The sequence below is a fragment of the Orcinus orca genome, chromosome 5 (assembly GCF_937001465.1).
Source record: "Orcinus orca chromosome 5, mOrcOrc1.1, whole genome shotgun sequence".
Lineage (NCBI taxonomy): Eukaryota > Metazoa > Chordata > Mammalia > Artiodactyla > Delphinidae > Orcinus > Orcinus orca.
Window position 1 is genome coordinate 81,414,993 of NC_064563.1, and position 22,784 is coordinate 81,437,776.

General features: G+C 38.7%; 1 protein-coding gene across 6 annotated transcripts in view; it reads left to right on the top strand.

Annotated features, from left to right (window-relative positions):
* Window positions 1–22,409, top strand: part of MIX23 (mitochondrial matrix import factor 23) — a 30,214-nt gene extending 7,805 nt beyond the window's left edge. For 3 of the 6 annotated variants that reach the window (XM_049710448.1, XM_049710450.1, XM_049710452.1), the window contains 4 exons: window positions 2,777–2,902; window positions 7,578–7,724; window positions 12,383–12,442; window positions 21,796–22,409. In XM_049710448.1, the coding sequence (XP_049566405.1) occupies window positions 2,777–2,902; window positions 7,578–7,724; window positions 12,383–12,442; window positions 21,796–21,930 (468 nt within the window). In that variant the 3' untranslated portion in view covers window positions 21,931–22,409. Of the gene's footprint in view, window positions 1–2,776; window positions 2,903–7,577; window positions 7,725–12,382; window positions 12,443–14,569; window positions 14,891–21,795 lie in introns of those variants that run through there. The other 3 variants (XM_049710447.1, XM_049710449.1, XM_004278560.4) reach the window with 3 other exon arrangements.
* The last annotated feature ends 375 nt before the right edge of the window (window positions 22,410–22,784 follow it).

Genomic DNA, 22,784 nt, shown 5'->3' on the forward strand with positions numbered 1-22,784 from the left:
GAGAATTTTGCTCCATAAGAGCAAGGTCCTTTTCTATTTTATTCACCATTATAGCCCTGGTGTTTAGAATGGTGCCTAACCATTAGACATTAGTAAGTATTTTTTGAATGAAGAGTGAGTTAATGAATCAACTCTGTGGTCTCTCTAATTGCTGCATATGTTTAAAGAAGAAAGATTGCTGAGGACTCTCAGTCAAGGAAAGCTTTATCTAAAAGGTATACTGTAAACCTTGGCCTCAGGATCAGTTCGATTTAGAGAGAGGGAAAGACGAGAGGGATTTTAAACGTTTTTTTTTGGTTTTGTTTTAATAGGCAAGTTGTAGGAGGTAAAGTTGGCAAGGAAGGTCCCTGTTTGCTACTTACCTATCTTTTGACTCTAAATAGTACTGCCGCTGTTTGTTTGAAATTTGCCACTTACTGACATTATATATCCTCTACTGTACATAAAACATTATTTAAAATTGTGGTTGCTTAGTGCATATGTTAAGATTATCCCCTAAGAATTCCAGTTTACAGAGAATCTTGATACTACTGACAAAAATAGAAAGATACAAGAAGAGGGGATAAGATAGTGAAGTTGGTTTTAGATCTGATGTTTGCCTGTTTTTATTAGTCTAAATTATGAGCCTTCTACAAGCTGTTTTGCTTCTAGATTGGGTTCTAGAAAAGGGCATTAAATTACTAATTAAAGATTAATAGCCTGGTAGGAATAGAATCTAGGCTGCAGACAGACTGAATGGCCTAAATGGTTATTATAATTGGAAATGCCTGGCTGTTAATTATGAGGGAAATGGTCAAATAAGTTGTGATACCTCTACAGAACAGAATATTTATGCACCTATTAAAAATGTCTTCAAGGTAACAAGGGCAGAATGCTCATAATTCCATAAAGTAAAACTTTTAAATGTTATACAGTACCTCAATTTGATAAAAATATTTGCAGATATGTATAGAAAAAACTGAACACAACATTGTAAAGCAACCATACTCCAATAAAAATTAATTTAAAAATATGGATGATTCTATTTTCTTTAAATTTTTTCCTAAATTTTCCAAAATGATTGTGTAATACTTTAATCATAATAAAAGTTTATTTTAACAAATGGATGATACAGCATAGGGAATATAGCCAATATTTTTTAATAACTTTAAATTTAGTATAATCTATAAAAATACTGAATCATTACATTGTATGTTTGAAATTAATATAATATTGTAAATCAACTATAATTCAATAAAAAAGAACGGTAACTATAACTAATTCACAATCATGTGATTAAATAATGTATGCAAATCACACTCCTGCCAATTTTCAGATTAAAATCTGTCTTTTTTTTTTTTTTTTTTGTGGTACGCGGGCCTCTCACTGCTGTGGCCTCTCCCGTTGCGGAGCACAGGCTCCGGATGCGCAGTCCCAGCAGCCATGGCTCACGGGCCCAGCCGCTCCGTGGCATGTGGGATCTTCCCAGACCAGGGCACGAACCCGTGTCCCCTGCATCAGCAGGTGGACTCTCATCCACTGCACCACCAGGGAAGCCCAAAATCTGTCATTTAATATGACCAAAAAAAAATGGATGAAAGGAATGAAGAAGCTGATTTCAGTGATGGATTTAAGTTTGGCAAAGAAATAGGTTCATATATTGAACGAAGTAGAGGATCAAGCAAAGATGCTTTTAATACACATTAATATTAAATGTTAACTTCCTGGATGTTTTCATTAAGTATAGTCCTAGTATTATACACTTCTGTTTTCTTAATGATTTTTCTGTGATTGTGTTTTGTTTTGTTTTGTTTTGTGGGGCCAGGGTGAGGTAAGGGTGGATTAAAAGAGAAAGAAAGGGGTATACTACTAGAAACCTTTTCTAGAGTTTATATCATCTGCAGACAGAAGGTAGCTGATGCCCAGCCTTTGTCTAGTGACAAGTGAAAAGAAGTACCCTAATCAAAATGTGGGGAGAAGGGACTATGCTGTGTTGGTATACTCATCAGGGTCTTTCTAAGTTCCCTGCCCTTTTGGTATTATTTTTATTTTGATTGGGTTTTGAGAGTTGGAGCCTCTTTTAGAGGAGAGAGATCCTTGGGAAATGTGAACTTGGGTAACTGAGAAAAGGTAAAACTACTTGTTCTATGAACAAGAAAGCCACAAAGAGATTTGATTTCTTTTCTAGCAGTATACTTTATTTTTGTTACAAAAATAATACACAGTCGTAGTAAAAAACTAAGAAAAAGCCTGAAAGGGAAAAAAGCTTGAAAGGATATAGATTAACGTCTGCACGTTAATCACTGCTGATAGTTTCTTGTGTATCTTTCTAGAAAATTTCTGTCTAGCACCACATTTTAGAATGATAGACAAAGAGGGAACAGAGCAAGCAATGATGCTGCGTTGTTTTGGACAAGTTGAGGTAATCAAATTCAGTAGAATCCTTTATTGGCTGTATGCTGGAGATGGAAAGAACACAGTGTTTGCTAAGCACCGTGCCGGAACATGGGGTTTACAAATGAATGAAACCATCTTTACACTTAAGATGATCACAGTGGGACCAAGGAAAGAGTTGTGCCAATTGTTAGAATTACTATTACATAATCTACCTCTCATTCTTGTAAAAAAGATTTTTCTGTGGTTGCAGTATATATAGTGTGGTTTCCCCACTCCTAATTCACAGGGTTGTAACATATTCAAGAGCTTTATTTATTTAGTTAGTTTTGCTTAAATGGTCTTTTTTTAACCACTTAACTTTCCATTCAAGTTACTATTCTTTTATTTTAAATATATATAGGAATTACTCAAGGTGATGAGGACGATTGATGACAGAATAGTACATGAATTAAACACTACGGTTCCAACAGCTTCCTTTGCAGGGAAAATTGATGCCAGCCAAACCTGTAAACAACTTTATGAGTCTGTAAGTGTATCTTTTGAGTCTTTTGTGCTTCCTTTATGCCTTTCTCTGTAGGCAAAATAAGAAAACAATTGACATAATTAACTGTGGATACAAGAATGGAATCTTCATGTTTTCTTGCCCACACCTGAGGGTATATATAAGTTTTGATCTGGTTTCTACAAACTAAAGAAAATGTGTGATCTTAAGTACAAGTCTGGGAAGAGACAGTTCTAAGGAATGAAAGCAGCCTTTTTTTGACCCCCTCCTGAGCAGCCTTTAACTTAAGGAAAGCTTATGCTTCAAGGAATGAAGGAGAAAGTGAAACAGTCAAGTACAATAAAACAGTGAAACAAGAGCAGGGTCTTTGAATGGGTCAATCTTAGGAAGCTAGACACCTGATTTAAGGAAGAATTAAAACCCTTCACACTTTTTATCAATATATCTTCTATCTTCCCTGACTCATCAGGAAAGGGAAAAGAAGCATTTGGCAGGAGAGAAGGAGAAGCCACAGATAAATTGTCCTTTTCTGAGGCTTTGGTTTCTCAAGTATATATTTTTTCATTGCCTCTTAAAGATCCCCTTTATTTCTCTTTTTTAATTTCTAAAAGTGAAAGGAAATAACGATGTAGCTGAGCATTTTTTATAGCTTACTTATATTTTTTTCATTAATTTGGAAGCTGATATATGGCATTTGCTTTTTTAGGCTCTACCAGAAGATTACTGTATTACTTAAAATCTAAAGTCAATTTCTCAATAATGAAAAAAAAATCAGTTTTGGATAAACTTATTCATATCACTTAAATTCAAAGCATTAACTGCTGATTTTTTTTTCTGCTTTTATGTGAAAGTATGTTACTTTGTTGAGTGGTCAGGTAATTCTTGTGGCTTCATAAAATTGTAGGGACGGGGGCTTTAAGGAGTAGACTCCAGTATTGGGAGTAGAGAGCATGGGTCCAAGGCCTAATTTATTATGAGGTTGTTCGACACTTCACTTAGTTTCTTTGGGTAGCTCTGTCTAAAGAACTATTGGTAGAAGTTTGTAATGGCTTTAGTGATCCACCTCACTACCCATATATATATAATCTCTATAATCTATTCAATTGTTTCCATTTAGAATCTTTTTATTAACCTAGAGGTTTATAGTATAGCGATTAACAACATGGATTCCAGATCTAGATTAAATCTCACCTCTGCTACTTCCTAGCTGGGTGACCTTGAAATAACCTCTGAGTCAGTTTCCTTATTTGTAAAATAGTATCAGAAAAGTATCCGGTCAATTGTTAGAGGATTAAATGAGTTAATATAAGGTGCTTACTGTACTAAATGTTTTACATATAAATGCTTGCTGCTTCTCTTATTGTTGTTATTATTTCTTATTCCTTTGTTGAACCAGGATAAACTGGCATGCTAAATTTGGAACCTTTCTGTTTTAGATATTCTTGTGTATGTGTTTGGGTTTTTCTCCATCTGTATTCTAGAGGGATCCAGCAACATGAATGTATGTAAAGGATTATTTATCAAGTAGCTCTGTTCCAGGGGTCGAGCCTGCAATAGAGTACCCATGCTAACAAGTACCACTGAGTTCCCTTAGATATTGTCTCAGTTAAGAAGTGGAACTCTGTGACGTGTCCAAGTTGTTTACGGTCACCCTGACTGTCTTTAGTTCCTGACCCTTCCTTTTATAGTCGATGAAGGAATATTTGCGCACTCTAATGATAATACTTCTTCATAGGAGAAGATAAGCAAAGTTATTATAAAGCACTGATTTTAGAAATTCCAAATTTTAAAAGTATAATCTTAGTAAAAATGAAATAATTTCAGTAAGATTCCCTTATTAGAGCATATTCCCTCAATATATGAAGTTTTCCTTTATTGTTTAGTTTCAAGGTAAACATAAAAATATTGAACAGTTAAAGAGTCTAGGAACTTGGAACAGTGCTTTACAAATGCAAAACTGTTACCGTGTCATAATGATTGATTTCGAGTAATTCTTAAAGCTGTCTCTTTAATATAATGAACTTTTGGACTATGTTTAAAAAGTATGCTTCTTACATCCTTTTGTCAGAAGTTCTGGAGGAAGATTTAAAACACACAAAAAATGCCATGACAAAAACTTATTAACTTTTTTTGCAATTGAGGTATAGTTGATGTACAATATTATATAAGTTTCAGGTGTACAACATACTGATTCACAATATTTAAGTGTTTTGCTTTTAATGATAGTTAAACTAAGGGTCGTTGTTAGGATTCTAAAATGATGTTTGGGAAATTTAGAATCAACCTTTGTTCTAGAAAGAAAAACACCAAAAAACTATAATCAGGAAAATGACGTTCTGTTTCCCTTAAAGGCAAAAAGCATTATTTTAAAATAATGATTAAAAGGTAGTAGGTGAAAATTTCAGACTAAAAGAAGTTCTCAAAGTTGTGGTAAAATAAAACTGGGAAGTCCTAGATATACCCCCTTTAGACTAGTTTTGAATCATTCTCCTGCCCCACCCCAAGTGTCTTCATTTCAGAATTGCTTACCCCAGATCAAAGGAAGTATGGTTATGATATGGTTATAGTTCAGGATTTTTCTCCTCTAACCAAAGTTTTACTTTACTGAGTTTCTTAATTTTATCTCAGTTCCTTTATAAGCACTTTAGGTATCAGAAATAATTCTCTTATGACCAAATCCTCAAGCATCTGATACTAATGAGCTAATAAGCCTGGGTTCATGTTATTTTTTCTCTAGTAGGCTTATGTCACCCCATCTGTTACTAGTTATCAAGTGTCCTCATTTCTTTGACATATATGTACAGAAAGAAGTCCATGCATATTCCTCTTGCATATGCTCTTAGTTTTGAATTTTATTGAAGGATGGTCATGAAAACAGACCACAATAATTGATAATACTGAGTAAAAGGTGATTTGCCCAGTAATTCCTGTTCACATAGGAGTGGGTTCACAGTGGGGCTAATCTGAAGGAAATGTAAGCAGGTGAGGATAGGAGGGTAGTCTGCATCTAGAAGTGTATCCACAGGTAAGGGGCCAAGCTAACAAGGGGAATAATGGAGGAAAGCCCAGCCAAGGAAAGAAACTGTGTGGAGAGAGACCAAAAGAAAGATACTGAACGTTTTAATGGACAAAATTTGAAATTGATTTTAAAATGCAGATAGAAAAATGAGAATATTGTGATAGACTTCTAGTTGGTACTAATGCTGTTTCACTAATTGCTGGGGGGTTAGACAAAATATCAAAGTAATTAAATAGCATCTGGTATCTGAGCAATGTACTGAGTCATGTTGCCTCTAAATTTTAGAGGTGGAAAGAATATTAGTGATTATTTACTCATAATCCATAATTTTCCAAAAGAAGAAACTGAAGCCTGTAACAGAAGCAGCATATTAGCTAATAAATATGGGCCTTGAGGCTGTCCTTGTGAACCCTAAATGTTACACTGAAAAAAATTAGCTTATTAGAGAAATATACTATAGGTGGGATTAACGTCTGTTATGAAATTCCCTCCCTTAACATGGGTACAACTTTTAACTAATGCACTTTTAGTATTCCCCTCTAGAAATATAAAGGTTTATTCTTTCCTGGTGTGTATTAGACCAGTAGTTCTCAACCACGGGGTCCCAATATAACCATTTAAGAGCTGTATTTCAAATAACTTATGAGGAATGCTTATAGAATGGTTGTTAGTCCCATATTTTATATAAAATATATATAATGGGTTATTTCTATACAGCCATCACTAGCATAGCATTGGGATATTCCCCCTTCAGAGGGGAGAAGGAATGATATAACGTGATTAAATGGAGCAAGCCAACACTTAAATTTTAGTTGGAGGTGAACTACTGTTATTATGCACCATTAATTATAATGACGATTGCATATAATTTTAGTATTTTGCTCTGCCTCCACCCCAAGTTTTTGGGGTATCTTCAGAATTTGGCTATGATCATGGGAGTATGTTTTAATTGAAACATGACTATCATAATTAATGAAAAAAGGCAGAAAATAGATGCAAATTATTGTATTGGATTTGTTACATTAAGATGAAGGCTGATAATTGCTCTGTTGGGCATCCTTTACTCTCTGTCAGCACACACAATTGATGGAATCAGTGACCTCCACTTCATGTACAATTTTTCCTTGTTAGTACTTAAAGTTTAAAATCTTGAAAAGGGTTCTGTCTGACATAGGTAAATGTAGCATTCTTTGTTTTTCTTTATTGTAACTAAGAGCTTCTCTATATCACTTACTTTATAATTTTTTGCACTGTTGACAACATGAGGCTGCAAAAAACAATGAAAGAACAAAAAGAGAACAGCAATAGGAAGTGGCCCAGAAGGTGTGTGAGGGTGGGTGTAGGGTAGAGGAACACACAGGTGCAAGAATGGGAGAGAAAGGAGTGTAGGGAGGAGACTGAGATGAATCAAAGCGCAGCGCAAGGAGTGCAGGAAGAGGAGCAGGAAGGCCTGGGAGCTTAGTGAGGAAGAGGACGGCCCAACCTCTTCACTTTCACCCTCACAGCTGCTGCCTTTGAGCTGGCTCATTCAGCACAATCTTCTCTTCCACAGATTCAGTTTTTAAAAACTGTTTTAGAAAGTATTACATTTCTGTAGCCTAAAAAAGTTTTTTTAAAACACTGAAATGTGACAAATTGGTGTGATTTTTTTTTTCTCATTTCCTTCTTTTGTTCTTTTAGTTGATGGCGGCTCATGCCAGTAGGGACCGAGTCATAAAAAACTGTATAGCTCAGACCTCATCAGTAGTAAAACAGCTCCGAGAAGAGAGAGAAAAGAATTTGGACAATTTAACATTATTAAAGCAACTTAGAAAAGAACAGACAAAGGTAAGTTGAACAGGGTTTACATTTCTGAGGCAAGGTTTCCAAACTTAGCCTTCAAAATAAAGCCAGTTTTTAATATGAAAAACTCAGAGTAAGAGATGGTTATTACTTAAAACCAAATGATCAGGAGATTAGTACTTCATTTTTAATGGGCTTTATTTTATTACATTTCAATACTAATTGGTAAATTAATGTGCATTTCATGAACGTATGGAGTGTAGCAAGTTTTAGCTAAAAGAAGCATGTAATCATGTTATTTCCATTCCTTTACATATTCCACAAAGATACAAGGATTAATATAGACCAACACCACATCAAAAAATCTAGGGAAATCACATCTGTATCTATGTTTTGAAGCTTGACTTGAGAAGAAACGTTTTTTTAATATATTTACATTTTGAAAATATTTACCTCTGGTTTCAGCTGTAGAAATCTGCTGAAATGTAATATAGATATTTAACTTCAGGATATTACCCCCTTCCGCCATAAAAGTATAGTACTATTTAAATATAACCAGGGCCACCAGAGCCTCATTATGTTTATTTCTTTGCTGTGGAGAGGGTGGTATGGGTCTTTGACTCTTTTCAGACTCTCCTTTGTTTCCACTTCATCTCCCATGCCTGCCATTTTCCCTTTTAGGAGAACACCAAGTGTCCACTGAGTTCTATGTCAGAGCAAGCTTTATTTTCCCAAAGTCAGCTGTCATGTAGATGGGGTGTGGACCTCAGAGTAGAGTTAATGAAGCAGAGCTATTTCTTTATAGCCCTTAAACGTGACACGTCAAGAAAACAGTTGAAATGTATGCCATATTTTATTTTGTGGACTGCATTGCTGTCTTTTGAGGAGGGTGGGGGTGGGAGGGGACTTCAGGGGTAACTTTTAATTCTGATACAATTTCAAACTTACAGAAAAGTTGCATGAACAGTACAAGGAAGTCCCATATACCCTTTACCTATATTCACCTATTTACATTTTGCTCCACCTGCTTTACAGTTCATTCTCTCTACTCTTCTTTCCCCCTCCATCCTTCCCTCCCTCTTTCCCTGTCTTCCTCCCCCTCCCCCATACACATTTTTTTTCCTTTACCATTTTGAAAATATGCTGGGCACATTATACTCCTTTACCCCTACATATGTTGGTTATTTCCTAAGAACAAGGGCTTTTTCTTACATGACCACTGTATAATTATCAAAATCATGTCTGTATTTTAAGATGGTGTAATAGGTGACTTACTGATCCTTACATGTCAGGTGACTGAAAATCCAGTGTGAGATGGAATCATGTTTTCATACTGAACAATTTGTGAAGTTTGCTCTTTGTTTAGTAGATGTAGCCAAACTTTGAAAAAGGGATCTTGCTGTCTCTCTCAAGCCTTTGTTCTTTTGCTGCACACAGGTGTGCACTTTCTTAGTCATCCCATTGATGCAGTGTGTTTCACTGGATACAGGATTCATCCACTGTCTTTGCTGTTCTCTTTGTTCATGACAACTGCTTCAGCCCTGTGTTCCACACCTGCTCATTCATCAGCCAGTGGTGGGTTCTTCAGACAGTGAACTTAGGCTATAATGGTCATCTTAGCCTACCCTCCATGTTGATGAAGGCTTATAGATAAATTATAGAAAGCTGGTTAAGATCTAGTATTTTTGGATTTTGTATTTTAACAGGCTCTTGAAGTATTGACAAAGGAAAGTGCAGGGCAGGGCTGTTAAATCAGAAACTGAAAAATGATTATTTGCAAATTAAGTCAGACAAAGAATAGAGTGACTCTTGTTAGCAGAGTGCAAAGTTCAAAAACCAGTGTGAGTGTTTGTGAGTGATGTGTCACACAATTTTGTCTGCCCTCTGTTCTGCCCATATGCCTTTAGAGCCCAGCACAATCACTGCAAGGAGGAGTTTTAGAAACCAGCCAGTGAGTTATGAAAGGTAGTTTTCTGGCCTGTGATATTGCATAGGACTAGAGTAGAAGTTAACCATGAGTAGTAGTATTTAAGCAAATAGGGAAACTTGACTTTCTTCTTCAAGTTTGCTATGGAGATTATAGAATCAGAAAGAGACAGCTCTTGGAGATGTTCCAGCTCTACCTCTTCATTTTCTATATATGGAAACAGACTTAGAGATACTGACATCCCCAGAGTCACAAGCTAGTACGTGGTAGAACTGGGACTTTATAACCCATCTCATCTTACTCTAAATTCAGTCAGTGTTTTTACCTTAAGTTGTGACTAAGAGTCAAATTCTGATTACTTTAGTGAACAATTTATTTACATACAGTGATGCCCGTCTGAAAGTTCCCAGTTCTTTACCTGAATCCTTACCTCAGAAAAAGCACATTCCTTGCTGGAACTATATACCTGCTGTCACCTCTTAGTAGCCTTTGAGATGAAGTTTACCTGTTTAAGACCCAGAGCCTCAAAAACAACCATCTTGGGACTTACCTGGTGGTGCAGGGGTTAAGAATCTGCCTGCCAATGCAGGGAACTCAGGTTCGAGCCCTGGTCCGGGAAGATCCCACATGCCGTGGAGCAACTAAGCCCGTGTCAATGAAGACCCAACACAGCCAAAAATAAATAAATTAATTAAATAAGTTTATTTAAAAAAAAAAAAACAACCATCTCAAAGGTAGCATTTTGTTGTTGGCACTGAAATTACATTGGAAGCTGGCTGTAATATCTGCGGTGTTCAAGAATAGAAAAAACATGGATTGTAAAGGCAGACAGCTCTAAAGAAATAATCCCATCTACCATTTGGAGGTTTTGTAACCTTGTAAATTAATTGTTCTGAAACTTCTGATTTTCAGTTTGTAAAATGGAATTGATACATAGTAACTTCTTATATTTTCTTTTTTTGGTGAGGATTAAATTGTATAATATATGTCAGAGCTTGCATATTGACTGATAATGAAGTAGCAGTTTCTTTCCTTTTTGAGTCGCTGGGACTCCATATTTGTTATATTAATCCTCTTTACAATATCCCCCCCAACCAGTGGTTTCCACCTTTTGTTTAACCAGTATTAAGGGGGTTGGGGGGATATACAGTCTTATGTGGCAGTGCATTCTCTTTTTGGACAGTTGTAATTGTTCAGAGATTTTCTTACTTAGTGTGAAAATCTGTCTCCTTGTAGCATGTAATTACTGTTCCTTAATCTTCCCTCTGGATAAGTCTAAACCCATTTCTACACAACATCCCTTTAAATATTTGAGAGCAATTATGAATACTGTCTTAGTGGTCTGTTGTAACACTGTTCTTTAAAGTTGTTACTTCTTTGGCAGAAAGTCCAGGCTCTGACAGAGCAGTGAAGCTTTAATGATTTCTGGGTCGATATAACTGATTAAAATCTGAAACCAAGGTTGCTGTGATGTAAGCAGGCGGGCTTCCTCAGGCTTGTTACTACTCCACAGCACATTAGAAATGCAGTCCTTCCCCTTGTTCATGGTTTCAATCCTATATACTGGCCCATACTCTGACAGCAGTTTTGAGTCTACGAAGGGAGTTTACAAGGAGCGTTGGATCAGTACCACATCCAGTCTTATTAGTGTTATATGCATATTTCTCAAACCTCCTGCCTGAGCTGTACTCCTAATTTATGGTTAGGTTCTTTGGTCTGAGTGCCTAACTCATGGTTGCCCAGAATCCCTCTGGCATTTTGTTCCCAAATCTCCTGGCCTGGGTCTTGACTTTGGCCTGAAGAAATCATCCTGCTTTTAACCTCTTGGCTGCCTCAACCTGTACTGCTTTTTTTCTCCTAATTTTCCTGAATATTTTCAGGTTCTCCTCCTGGAATTGGTTAGCTTCTTTCCTTTCAGGTCGAGTATGATGGGCCTGCCATCTGGACCTGGCAATAGAATTGGCTACGGTTTTGATGGAGTGATTAGGTTGGCAGTTAAAAAGAAAGTTAGAAAGACTAGCATTTTTAGCCTCACACCTCTGGCTGTACGGTTAAGGTATGGAAAACTCATCCCTTTCTCAACTACTTGAGCTTTATATATTCTTCTTCTCTGTTTTTCTTCCTGTTTCTTTTTTCTTTTATTCAAATCAGGTTGCCACCTCCTTGTCCTTTTTTTTGTTCGTCTGTGCTATCTTTGCAAATCTATATGGTAGGATCAATAACTAGAACTGGAGTTATTGAGTTAAAGGACATGTGAATTTACATTTTTGGTAAGTCTTACCAAATTGCTCTCCATAGAAGTTGAAACAATTTGTACTCCTACTAAAAATATATGTGAGTGTATCTTTCCCCATACCCTCACTAATACTAGGTTTTATCAGACATCAGATTTCTTGTATTAAAATTTTTTTTGTCATATTATGGCTTAATTTACATTTCTTTATACATGAATAAAATTGTACATTTTAAAAATAGGTTTATTGGCCATTTGTTTTCCTTCTGTGAACTACCTGGACATTTGAGATTTTTTTTTTAAAGCTCTCAAGGTGATAATAATATGCAGCAAAGCTTGAGAACTACGGCTTTATAAGATTTAGCAACTGATTAAATATGAGGAGAACAGCTATGTCAAAGAAGGTTTTGAAATCTGGCCTAAGTATTACCATTAATAAGGAATGCAGGAGCAGCAGCTGGTTTTGTTAGGAAAACATAGAGTTTGGTTTTAGTTCTTTAATTTAAATTTTCGTAACTTCATTTTTGTTTTCCTTTCTTGCAGTTGAAATGGATGCAGTCAGAACTGAATGTTGAAGAAGTGGTAAATGACAGGAGCTGGAAGGTATAAAATAATGTTGGTTCTTGGAGAGAACTAGGAGGGGAAGCAGAAGTAGCAAAGGGAAACCAAGGGAGGGGGGAGGCAAAGAGTGCCTTGGGCACTTAGAATAATAAAGATCCTTCATTTACAAGCAATTGAAGGCTTTAACTTTTTTTGTGGGGGGAGTGCAGGTTATGGTTAGAATCCAAGTTAGAGCCATCTTACAAAAAGTAGCTTTACAGTCATATGGTAGAATTGCATGATCGTCATGGGAACAGAATTGGAGACATTCTGTATGTTTCCTAATACTAATTATGGGCTATTTGATATTTAGAGTTATTAGTTGTTAACTTAGAACTTTCAACCAGGTTATTTGTTCAAGTTAGCTTTTCTGAGCTCAGTTACTTTCCATAAATTTTCATATTATTATCCTTCACAGTTGTTTGTTTTCTAACATATCTGATCGTGAAACTTTGTATGTAGTTTTACTGGTATTTGATAATAGGACTTTTTATGGCTCCTAGATTCACATGCTCCTTATTACCACCTACGTGGTTCTAATTAGGAATTAGATTGGGGGACCAGGATCCCAGGACTTTACATGTAGTTAAAAATCACAAAATTTTACACTATTGATACTATGTATAAAATAGATAACTAATGAGAACATACTGTATAGCACAGGGAACTCTATTCAGTGCTCTGTGGTGACCTAAATGGGAAGGAAATCCAAAAAAGAGGGGATGTATGTATATGTACAGCTGATTCACTTTGCTGTACAGTAGAAATTAACACAACTTTGTAAAGCAACTATAATCCAATAAAACTTTTTAAAAAAATTACAAAATTCCTACTTTAGTTTTCTGAAAAAGTATGTCTGCATGTCCTCTCTAAAACTTCAAAGATTTCCAAAGGGCAAAATCTATTAAATCTGAAAGAATGAACTGAAAATTCTGTTTTACCCTTTGAAATTAACCAATGGAATGGGACTGGATCCAGAGGGAGGCTAACTGAACCAAAAACTGGAGTGTACTGGGCTTCCCTGGTGGCGCAGTGGTTGAGAGTCCACCTGCCGATGCAGGAGATGTGGGTTCGTGCCCCAGTCCGGGAAGATCCCACATGCCGCGGAGTGGCTGGGCCCGTGAGCCATGGCTGCTGAGCCTGCGCATCCGGAGCCTGTGCTCCACAATGGGAAAGGCCACAACAGTGAGAGGCCCGCGTACTGCAAAAAAAAAAAAACTGGAGTGTACCAACTTGCAGAGCCATGAATAAACTGCGAAATACAAATCGATTTCTTTTGCTTTATCACATTTCTTTATTCTTTCCTCTTTGCCAAGATTTCTTATTTCTGCCCTTTCCACCTATGTGATAAGGTGTTTGCTCCTTGAAAGCACACACGTTTCCCCCTTTATCAGACAAATGGAAGTATATTGTCTACACTTTGTTTTTTTCCCTTAATATATCTTGGAGATCTTTTCAAATCAGAACATGAAGAGCTTCCTTATTTTTTATGCTTGCTTATATCCCATTGAATGGATGTACCAAAATTGTTATTTGACATAGTCCCACATGACATGTAATAATAGAATGTTCTTTTAACATTATGATATGTTATTTGTTTAGTTTTTAGGAAGCAAGATAAATAGAACAAAACATTATATAAATTTATACAGTTTAGCAAAAGACTGGACTCCCTTCAAGTATATCTCCATGTAAGAAGGATCTGGCACTCATTTAGAAAAGCATGACAGATATCTAAATAAAATCTTCATTATAAAAGGATTTTTAAAAAGCTTTATCTTAAAGGTAATTTAGATATTTTTGTCTAACTGTCCAAAATATGTCCAGAATGTGGAACTAGCATATTTGTTAGTTTACCAAATAAGCTAGCTTGTGATGATTTTTTCCTTGAATAATTTAAATTTTATTAAAATATTAAAATTATCATATAAATGAATATCAAGGCCTTCTTAGCTCTTAGCACCTAGTAAGTCAGTTTGAACCACTGAGGAAACACCTCTGTTTCCTAAACCTGTTGACCTGGGACAAGAAAAGGTTATATCCACCTGACCCATGCCAAATTTAATTGAATTCCAGGCCTGATTTATACAGGATGACTCAGTGACCTTTGTTTCTGTTCACATATCTTAGGTGTTTAATGAACGCTGCCGAATTCACTTCAAGCCTCCAAAGAATGAATAAAAAGATACTTTTTTTAAAAAGGACCGGGTCATCTCATAAGAGTTAAGCATGACAGACATCAACATGGTGGGCTTCCCAGGAAGATTTCTGAGCCAACAGTCCAAGACCTTTTGTTGATTTCAGCCCCACTTACCCAAGACCTCAAGTATAAATAATTCTGATAATTATGGAGAAATCAACTGCTATTTTATACTGATTCTGTAAAAAAAAACAAACAAAAACAAACAAAAAAAGATATTTTGTAACTATTAAAATAATTTTCTGACTCAGTGTACATAATTATTTGATTGTTTTCCAAGTTGAGGCAGTAAGTTCTTGTAAGAGAATTTAAATACAATTTCAATATCTGATTTGATTTATATTGTACCTTTTTGAATTTTACAAATTTATTGGCATGAGCATAGACCTTTTTGGTCATTGATAGTTTTATCTCTTTAGGTTTATTGCTCTTAAGTTAAAGGGCAGTAATATAGGCTGGATACTGTCCAAAGAAATTCTCTTAGTACCTTAACTTAGCTCGTTTTCATATGCAAAAACTAATGTTGGGTGGAAATATTTTCCTGGATAATGTTTCCGTGGACCATGAAAAGGAAAGCAAAGTAAAACAAATTCAGAAAATGGAAAAGTAGAGGAGGGCTTGCATAATGGTATTCTAGTACAGGATGATTGTATTCGTTTTCTGTTGCTGCTTAACAAGTTTAGCAGCTTAAATTCACCCCTGTTTATTATTTTAGAGTTCTGTAGGTCAGAAGGCTAGGAAGCCTTGACTGAATTCTCTGCCTGGGGTCTCACAGGCTGAAATCAAGTTGTGGCCCAGACTGGGCTCTTGTCTGGAGTCTCCAGGGGAAGAATCTGCTTCCAGGCTCATTCAGATCCTTTCGGCTGTAAGAAGAGAAGTCCCTGTTTCCTTGCTGCCTGTCACGGGCCACTCTAAGCTCCTGAAAGCCACCCATATTTCTTGACACCATGGTCCCCTCCCTTTTCAAGCTAGCAACAGTGCATTGAATCCTCATTCTTGGAGTCTGACTTCCTTTTCTGCTATAGACAGACTGCTTTTAAAGGGTTTGTGTGTTTATATTAGTTTTACCATAATAATCTTCCTTTTTATTACCTCGAGTCAACTGATTACAACTTTAATCATACCTGCAAATCCCTTTTGCTGGGCAATGTGACATCACAGATGTAATGTCTCATATTCACAGTCTGAGGGATTAGGGTGGGACATTTTGGAGAGTCATTCTAGGACTCTGCTTACCACGATTTAAACAGAAGCTTCCTGGCTCTGGCACAGTTGGATTGACCCAGTGGGGTTGTGGATAGGCTTGTGTGTTCAGTATGTTGACTCTTATCAGGTGGTGCACTTGGAAGTGAGCAATAAATGTATAAAGTGCTCACCATTCTTTCAAAAAAAGCTTTTGAGCATCTACTGTGGCTCAGATACTGTTGTAGTTGTTGGGGATATTGATAAACAAGACCTACTTTTGTTAAGATTATAATGTCTTTTCAACAAAAAAATTTCCTAGTGCCAGCAGTGAAAAAGATTTTCTGTAGGACTTACCTATTAATGAATGGTGCATGACAGAAAGTCGATGTTTAATAATTTTTGGATGGATGAGTGAATTGAAAGGATACATGTGAGGATAAAAATAAAACTGAACAAAGATGCTCAACAGGGAATTCAGAAACAGAATCCTTGGAAAGGATTCATAAGAGCCTTTCCAGAATTTCACGTCTGCTAAAGTATTATCTAGAAAATCCAAGTTTAGCAGGATGCTTGACTCATTCCAATGTACAATATTATGAAAATGTGCAATTATGATAGTATGGAGTGACTTTTAGTATAAATGAATAATAGTATGTTTAGTTGTGATGAATGGCATTTTAAGCCTTCAACTTTTTTTTGCGTTACGCCGGCCTCTCACTGTTGTGGCCTCTCCCGTTGTGGGGCACAGGCTCCGGACGCGCAGGCTCAGCGGCCATGGCTCACGGGCCCAGCCGCTCCGCGACATGTGGGATCCTCCCGGACCGGGGCACGAACCCGCATCCCCTGCATCGGCAGGCGGACTCTCAACCACTGCACCACCAGGGAAGCCCTAAGCCTCCAACTTTTAAGAAAGGGATGGTGCATTGCTTTTGAAAGTTGATTTGCCTGCTGAAACAGTGTTTTGCATGTAATCGCTGCCTTAAAACAATTCGTTGATTTTGTTGCTTGAAGGATAGGTAGGATTTAGCCAAAAAGAGAAGAAACAGAAGGTGCAAAAGTTGAGATGAGTTTGGCCCTTCCTCAGCAGAACAGAAGATAACCATAGAGGAAACACTGATGATAATCCATTTGCAAATTCTTAACAAGTATTGGGTTAGCCAAAAAATTTGTGTTTTCTGTAAGACGTTATGGGAAAACCCAAACGAAATTTTTGGCCAACCCCGTATTTCAGTACCTTCCAAATCCAAATTCTAGGCACTATTAGCCACTGCTAACACATCAGTGAACAAAACAGAAAAAAAATACCTGCTCTGAAAAAGCTTACATGTAGTGAGGGGAGACAAACAATAGAAAGTAATTATATAGCGTGCTAGGAAGTGTTAAAGTTCCATTCTGTCCCCGCTCTCCCCCCCGACCCCCCCGCAGCCCCCAAAGCAAGGAACCAGGAATGGGGAGTAAAGAGTGGGTTTCAAATGACTGTTCAGTCAGTCTCTTTCAGGTTGTGCTCCAAAGATACCAGTTTGGGAAACAGCAATAATGTACCCAGTGCTATTGCAGTAGACTGTGCTTCTGTGCCACACCACCTATTTGACCGTCCAGGAATAACTTGGAAGCTGGGAGATTAGTCAAACGTGTGGTCTCATTTCAAATCAAGAAAAAAATATTCCGCCTGGAGATGGATGATCTAATCAAATACATCAGAGATCACTTAGGATACTCATGATTTCTGTCTATACTTAACCTTTTAGGTAAGCCTTAATTGTTTCTTTTAAAAAAAATAGTTGAGCATGAACACTGCAGAGTAAAGAAAATAGTCAAAAAGTGATCACTTCTGGGACTTCCCTGGTGGCGCAGTGGTTAAGAATCCACCTGCCAATTCAGGGGACACGGGTTCGAGCCCTGGTCCGGGAAGATCCCACATGCTGTGGAGCAACCAAGCCCGTGCACCACAACTTCTGAGCCTGCGCTCTAGAGCCTGCGAGCCACAACTACTGAAGCCCACGCGCCTAGAGCCCGTGCTCCACAAGAGAAGCCACCACAATGAGAAGCCCACGCACCACACGAAGAGTAGCCCCCACTCGCCACAACTAGAGAAAGCCCGCGCGCAGCAGCGAAGACCCGATGCAGCCAAAAATAAATAAATAGTAAATTAATATATTAAAAAAACTCCAATGTTTAAAAAAAAAAGTGATCACTTCTGATAGGGATGGCATTTCCAGAAAAAGCCTAATTTACCCACAGCATTATGTTAGGGAGGAAGGCCAAAATGTTAGTAACTTTAAACAAAGATAGCTCCCAGCTTCTGAATGCAGTGGCCAGCTGAGGGCATCCCTGTAAAAGGGGAGAGGGCTTGGCCAAGTGAATTTGTGCATCTCCTGGCTGCATTAAAAAGGGACAGCAGATCCACTGGCATTTAGAAATAATTGCTATAGACAATGATTTTTCCATTCCAGTTTTTAAAACTAGCAAGAAAATCTGTCTCCTGCTTGAAATTCCTCACTGGCTTCTTAGTACCTTGAAGATAAGTACCAATTCTTCAAAACAGTTTGTGAAGTCCTTTGTGCTCTTGCTTACCTCCAACATCACCCCTCTCTATAGCACACTCTTTTGCCCACCAATAGGGAGCTACTTTCTGTTCCCAGAAAAGACCTGGTCTCAATTCTGAACTTCTGAACACACTCTCTTCTCTGGCCAGCTCCTACTTGTCTCAGTTATCACTTCCTTCAGCAAGCCTTTCCTGATCTTTGAAATACAAATTAGTTGTCTCTTTTATGTGCTCCCATGATAAACACCTCTATTGTGATCTTTTTATTTATTTATTTATTTATTTATTTATTTATTTTGACTGTGTTGGGTCCTCATTTCTGTGCGAGGGCTTTCTCTAGTTGCGGCCAGGGGGGGCCGCGCTTCATCGCAGTGCGCGGGCCTCTCACTGTCGTGGCCTCTCTTGTTGCGGAGCACAGGCTCCAGAAGCCCCTATTGTGATCTTTATCACACTGTTCAATTACTGGTTTACCTCTACCCCACCAGCTTTCAAGGTTCTCGGTGCCTGGACGGATGAACCTGAGCAACTGCTAGTTTTCTACCCTATATCCATTTTCCCCTTCCTGATTTTGTCTAGAGTAGCAGTGTGCCCAGCTTCTCTGGCAGCCCCAGATAAGAGTGAGACAACTTAAGCCAATGAGATATAAGCAGAAGACTGCTGGGACATTTATGAGAAACTTACCTTCCTAATAAAGGCATTATCCCTTCCTCCTCCTTTCTACCGGAGTGTGGTTAGAGTGCCAAGGATGAGGACTATTTGCCTATGTGATAACAAACACAAAGATGAAAACCACATGTTAAGGATGGCTGAACAGAAACATAGAAGGAGACTGGATCCTTGATGGCATTGTGGGTTGCCAATTCCAGCCGGGCTATCTGTGTCTCCAAATTTGTTATAATGTGAGGGCAGGGATTTTTTATCTGTTCATTCAAGGGATGTAACAGGAGTGGTTAACCTGTTTGGTTAAGCTTCTATATTTAGGATTTTGTTATATTTAGCCAAATGCAGCCCACCGTCCAAATATTTGTTCAATGAATGAAAAGTATGCTACTAATAATAGCTCATTTGCTCTGTGTGTACTACAAATTAGGCACATTTTAAGTACTTCTGAAACCAAGCGGGGTCCTGTGGGGCTCCCGGGCATGGGGGCCCTTTTTTCCCCCATTTCTTGTAGGCAAGACTACAGCCTCCGTGACCTACCCTGAGTTCCAGAGGGTGGAACAGTTGCTAATCAAGGGAGGAGTAGCCAAGAAACCACCTGAGGCAAGATTAAAGGCACTAGAGAAGTTCATCAAGATTAGGAGACCCACCACCTGAGACGATTAAGGGAGGGCAGGCCCTGCATACACCCTGATCTTGTCAGAGACCCCACCTGTGAACCACTGCTATAAAGCCCCTCACCAAATCCTCCCTGGTTAGGAGATACAGTTTTGTTTTTTTTGTTTTTTTGTTTTCTTGTTTTTTTTTGTGGTACGGGGCCTCTCACTGTTGTGGCCTCTCCCGTTGTGGAGCACAGGCTCCGGACGCGCAGGCTCAGCAGCCATGGCTCACGGGCGTAGCCGCTCTGCGGCGTGTGGGATCTTCCCGGACCGGGGCATGAACCTGTGTCCCCTGCATCGGCAGGTGGACTCTCAACCACTGCACCACCTGAGAAGCCCAGGAGATACAGTTTTTTGAGGCAGAAGCCCAGTGTGTCTTTCTTTGCCTGGCAAAGCAATAAAGCTATCCTTTTCTACTTCACCCAAAACTCTTTGTTTCCGAGATTCGACATGTGTACAGAGCTTTCGGTAACATTTTACATGATTGCCCCATTTAGAGGATGAACTTTGGGGGAATTCCCAGGTGGTCCAGCCGTTAAGACTCTGTGCTTTCACTGCCGCAGGCCGGGGTTCGATCCCAGTTCAGGGAGCTAAAATCCTGAAAGCTGCATGGTGGTGGGCGGGGAGGTAGGACGGGGAAGTTGGGGAGGGAGGGGAATGAACTTTAGGAGAAACTAATAACTAGGGAAAGGCTGGTGAAGTCCAGGCCCTACATGAAGGAACAGCCAGAAGTGTGTGAAGCAGCTGGGGGGAAATCTGTCTCATTTCCCTAAGAAGGGAGACTTGGCATTAATAGCCAGTCCAGCCAGGATCAGTGCATTACTTGGTTCCTAAGGGCTGGAGTCAGATCTCATTCAAACATATCAATGTGCAAATGCAATTCTCTCTTTGCTCAGCTGTTCAACCCACATTCAGTTTCTGTCTCCCTAATCAATCATGCCTTACTTCTCTGAGGACAAATTGTTCCTGTCCGTCTGTCCATCCATCCATCTACCTGTCTATATACTTGTCATGTGATACCATACAAGAGCCCTTTCTAGGGAATACTCTCTGGTTCACAGCTCCTACTTAGAGAGCACTCCTTGGTAACCCATTTTATACTATGTTGATTGGACCAGGACTGGGCGACTGACCCAAGAACTGCCAAACCTTGAGTTAGCCAGTGTTCTGTGACAAGTCCTGGAGCAAACAGGTGATCAGGACAATACTGTGAAAATGATGTACTTAGCAGTGGGAGGTGAAGCTTGAAGAAGAGTGATGATGAGGTGCAATAGGGACCAAGACGGTGAGTCCAGTGTTCCGAGAAAGCAGGGGCTGTGAGGATGCACGCCATGAGGCAGAGAAAGGTATATAGAATAGTAAAGAGAATGCCAGTTGGAGCTGGCATAAAGGTGGACAGAGAGATGCAGACAGCTTCTTGGGGAATAGCTGAGACCCATTAATGACGGGCCCCTAGAGCAAAAACCCACCATCACAGCTCCTCGGTTTCTTAGAGCTGCCTTGGATCCTGGTTCTGGCTGTGAGATCCAGTTCTGTGTGGGTCCCTCTTTTCCATGAGACCTAGTTGTTTGGAATGAATTCAGATTCCTCAGCGGATACATCTTTATGATAAATCCCTGCATTACATAAAATAAAGTTCTCTTGAACAGAAGGAGCCTATCAAGAACATTCCCAGTGACTCAGGTGGCCAAGCAGTATCTCCCTGTTTAAATAATCCGTTGACGGGGCTTCCCTGGTGCCGCAGTGGTTAAGAATCCGCCTGCCAATGCAGGGTACATGGGTTCGAGCCCTGGTCCAGGAAGATCCCGCAGGCTGTGGAGCAACTAAGCCCGTGTGCCACAGCTACTGAGCCTGTGCTCTAGAGCCCCGCAAGCCACAACTACTGAAGTCTGCGTGCCTAGAGACCGTGCTCTGCAACAAGAGAAGCCACTGCAATGAGAAGCCCACACACCGCGACGAGTAGCCCCCGCTTGCGGCAACCAGAGAAAGCCCGCGTGCGGCAACAAAGACCCAATGCAGCCAAAAATAAGTAAATTAAATTAAAAAAAAATCCACTGACATTAGGACATTTTTTCTTCATCCAATACTTTCTCATATTGTCATTTAGAACACAATGGATGTGTTTGGATACCTTGGAAGAAACTCCCCATGGTGTCTGAACTTCAGTTCCAGCAAGGGAAGAGTCAGAGCAGCATCCAGGATGAGTTTTGGCCTTCTAAGTGAGAAACATGCCAGAAATTGATCAATTCACTCCCTTAGGTAAGTGGAAAAAACCTGTTTCCCAAGAAAGAACAGAGTAGGCATTGCCTACAACCCTGGGCAGAATCATGCCCTCTGAATCTTCAGTTGACCCAATGCACAGTCATTTAACCATGGTCTTTGGCAGAGAATTCTGGAAGTGCCTGACAGATATCTGGGGTTGAATCCCTCAGCTTTGCAAGGCAAGAGTGCATTCTGTCAGTCTTTCCTTTGGGGTTAGGGAAAATAACTTTTGCCGTAGAGAACAGATTCTTGCTCCCAGATTCCACTTCAAATTTGGTGGGGGAAATGTTTCAGAAATGTAATTTTTTCCTTTGATTGCAGTGGTTTTGCTAAGAGAAGACAGATCTTTTGGGGAAAATCCTGCTCCTTTATTTGGATAAGTCCTAAATGGCCAACCAACTTTTGAACACCCTTTCCATCAACAGTTTATCCAGTTGTAGGTCTATTTTCTTTTTTGTTACTCTGGGAATCCCAACAATTTGGGGGGAATACATCTACTTTTTCACATACCACTTCCTTAGCCTTTAAGTAAGCCACTCCCTTTTAAAAAAATCATCTATCTTAAAACTGTTTTTAAAATATTCCAGTTTTCAAATTTAAACCAATTTGCAAACTATTATGATATATACAAAATATGGATCCAAATGATTATCTCCCCCCAAATGTATTTTTCAACAAAACTTAGTAAATAAAAAATTATTTTCATACTATTTTTATTTTACCTGGTTTAAACAGATTTGGGTCACACTTTCCTACATTTTTTTTCCTGTTCCCATTGTCTATTCTGTTTTTAACCTACTATCAGAAAAATGAAATATTTTAAACTTTGAAATG